This window comes from Chaetura pelagica, unplaced genomic scaffold (genome assembly GCF_000747805.2).
Source record: "Chaetura pelagica isolate M959 unplaced genomic scaffold, ChaPel_1.0 scaffold305, whole genome shotgun sequence".
Lineage (NCBI taxonomy): Eukaryota > Metazoa > Chordata > Aves > Apodiformes > Apodidae > Chaetura > Chaetura pelagica.
This window is the reverse complement of record NW_009953512.1, coordinates 96750-98423: the sequence shown is the minus strand read 5'-3', so window position 1 is coordinate 98423 and position 1674 is coordinate 96750. Positions and strand designations below refer to the sequence as shown.

The 1674-nt window shown below is 57.0% G+C and overlaps 1 protein-coding gene across 1 annotated transcript in view; it reads right to left on the bottom strand.

The window, feature by feature from the left end:
- The window catches only part of DYSF (dysferlin), a 109488-nt gene that overhangs the window by 92136 nt on the left and 15678 nt on the right, over nucleotides 1-1674 (bottom strand). Inside the window, 4 exon segments of the mRNA XM_009999467.1 lie at nucleotides 474-504; nucleotides 584-634; nucleotides 760-822; nucleotides 1466-1594. Coding sequence (XP_009997769.1) covers nucleotides 474-504; nucleotides 584-634; nucleotides 760-822; nucleotides 1466-1594 — 274 coding nt within the window.

The window sequence follows — 1674 nt, the reverse complement described above, 5'->3', positions numbered from 1 at the left end:
CTTCCAACCCAAACCATCCCATGACTCTATGACTCCAGGACTCAGTTGGCCAACTGCCCAACCACTTCAGGACTGACCTGAACCTAAAGCACATTATCAGGACATTTGCTTTGTGGGTCTTAACTCTTTCCAGCTAAAATGACCAAGCTTTTCTCTGCAGAGGTCTTTATCTTTATGATAAAATTATCTTTGAGATAAAATAAAAGACAAAATAACGAGCAGGGCTGAAGATAAAGGGAAAAAAAACAACAAATGATGATTTGAAAGCCTCAAGGACTCATGTTTGGGGAAAGGGGGAGAGATGGGGGGTGGTGATGGATAAAGGGACACATCTGGGTTCCTATTTTGGGGAAAGCTGAGGGGGGGAGGGGGGTGTATTTCCTACTTTTGGCCTAAAAAAAAAAGGGTTTCCCAGAGCAACCTCCCCCCAGGAGGTGACCCTGGCCCAGACCCCAACCACCCGCTGGACTCACTTGGCTCTGAGTAAATGGCCTCAACGTCCATCTGTGGAATGAGAAGCAGCATCAGTGCCCATCCCCTGGGGAGCAGGGGGAAGAGCAGGGCAGGGAGGGGGTGACCTTACCCGGAACTCCCCGAGCAGCGAGTCCGTCCGGAAGGACCGAGAATCCACCACCTGGGGGAGGAAAGTCAGGGAAACCAGTACAACCAGCCTCAAATCCTGCCCCCAAACAGCCCAGGGGGATGTTTCCCCCGGGTGCCACGGGGAGGGGGACGGGGGCAGGAGTGAGATGTGCCCACCTGGATGAAGACGGGCGCGTCGAACAGCTCGGCTGGCGACTCGAAGACGTTGAAGAAGAAGGTCTGTAGGGAAGAGGGGTGAGGGGGCAAGGCAGGGGACAGCCCCACCTCCCAGCCTCTCCCACACCCCCTGCTCCACAGGCTGGAGCCTCTTCCCCTCCCATCCAGAAGGATCCGACCCCATTAACAGGAGCAGCCTCCCCAAGGGGCTCCACCAGGTGACTTCTGTGCACCCCAATGAACAACGTGCCCCAGTTGGCTTGAGCTGGGCTGGCTCACGAAAGCCCACCCAGACCAGCTCTTCTGGGGGGCCCCAAATAAAGCACAGGGTGGCAGGTGTATCAGGGTTTGAGGACATCCCAAACAGCAGGGTTGGAGCAGCCGTGTCGGGGACAGGGCTGGGGACAAGTTGTCTGAGCGTGTCCGTCCAGCACACCCAGCTGCTCTGCCCACCCCTGCCCAGGACGGGCCACTGGTGGCTCTGGGACAGGAGCCACCTCAGGGAGGTGATGAAGATGAGCCTTGCACATAGACATGGGAAGCTGGACCTGCTGTTGAAGGGCTCCCAGCTGCTGCCTTGAGCTTCTCTCCCGTTGCAGTTCCCGTGGCCACATCCCAGCCTCTGGTTTGCATCCCTGGGATCCCAACCCGTAACCCTCCCAAGCCTCTCCTGACACCCCCAGGCACAGCAGAGACCCCCACTCACCTCATCAAAGAAGGGGCTGTTGCCTTTGCGTATCCTGGTCCTCTTGGTCTGCCCAGCAGCTGTCACCTTCACCACGGGCCTGATGTTGACCCCAGGGAGCTGCCGGGCCTCAATGACCCTCACCCTGATCTGGGAGAGGAGGGAGAGGAGAAGAGAAGAGAAAGAAGAGAAGAGAAGAGAAGAGAAGAGAAGAGAAGAGAAGAGAAGAG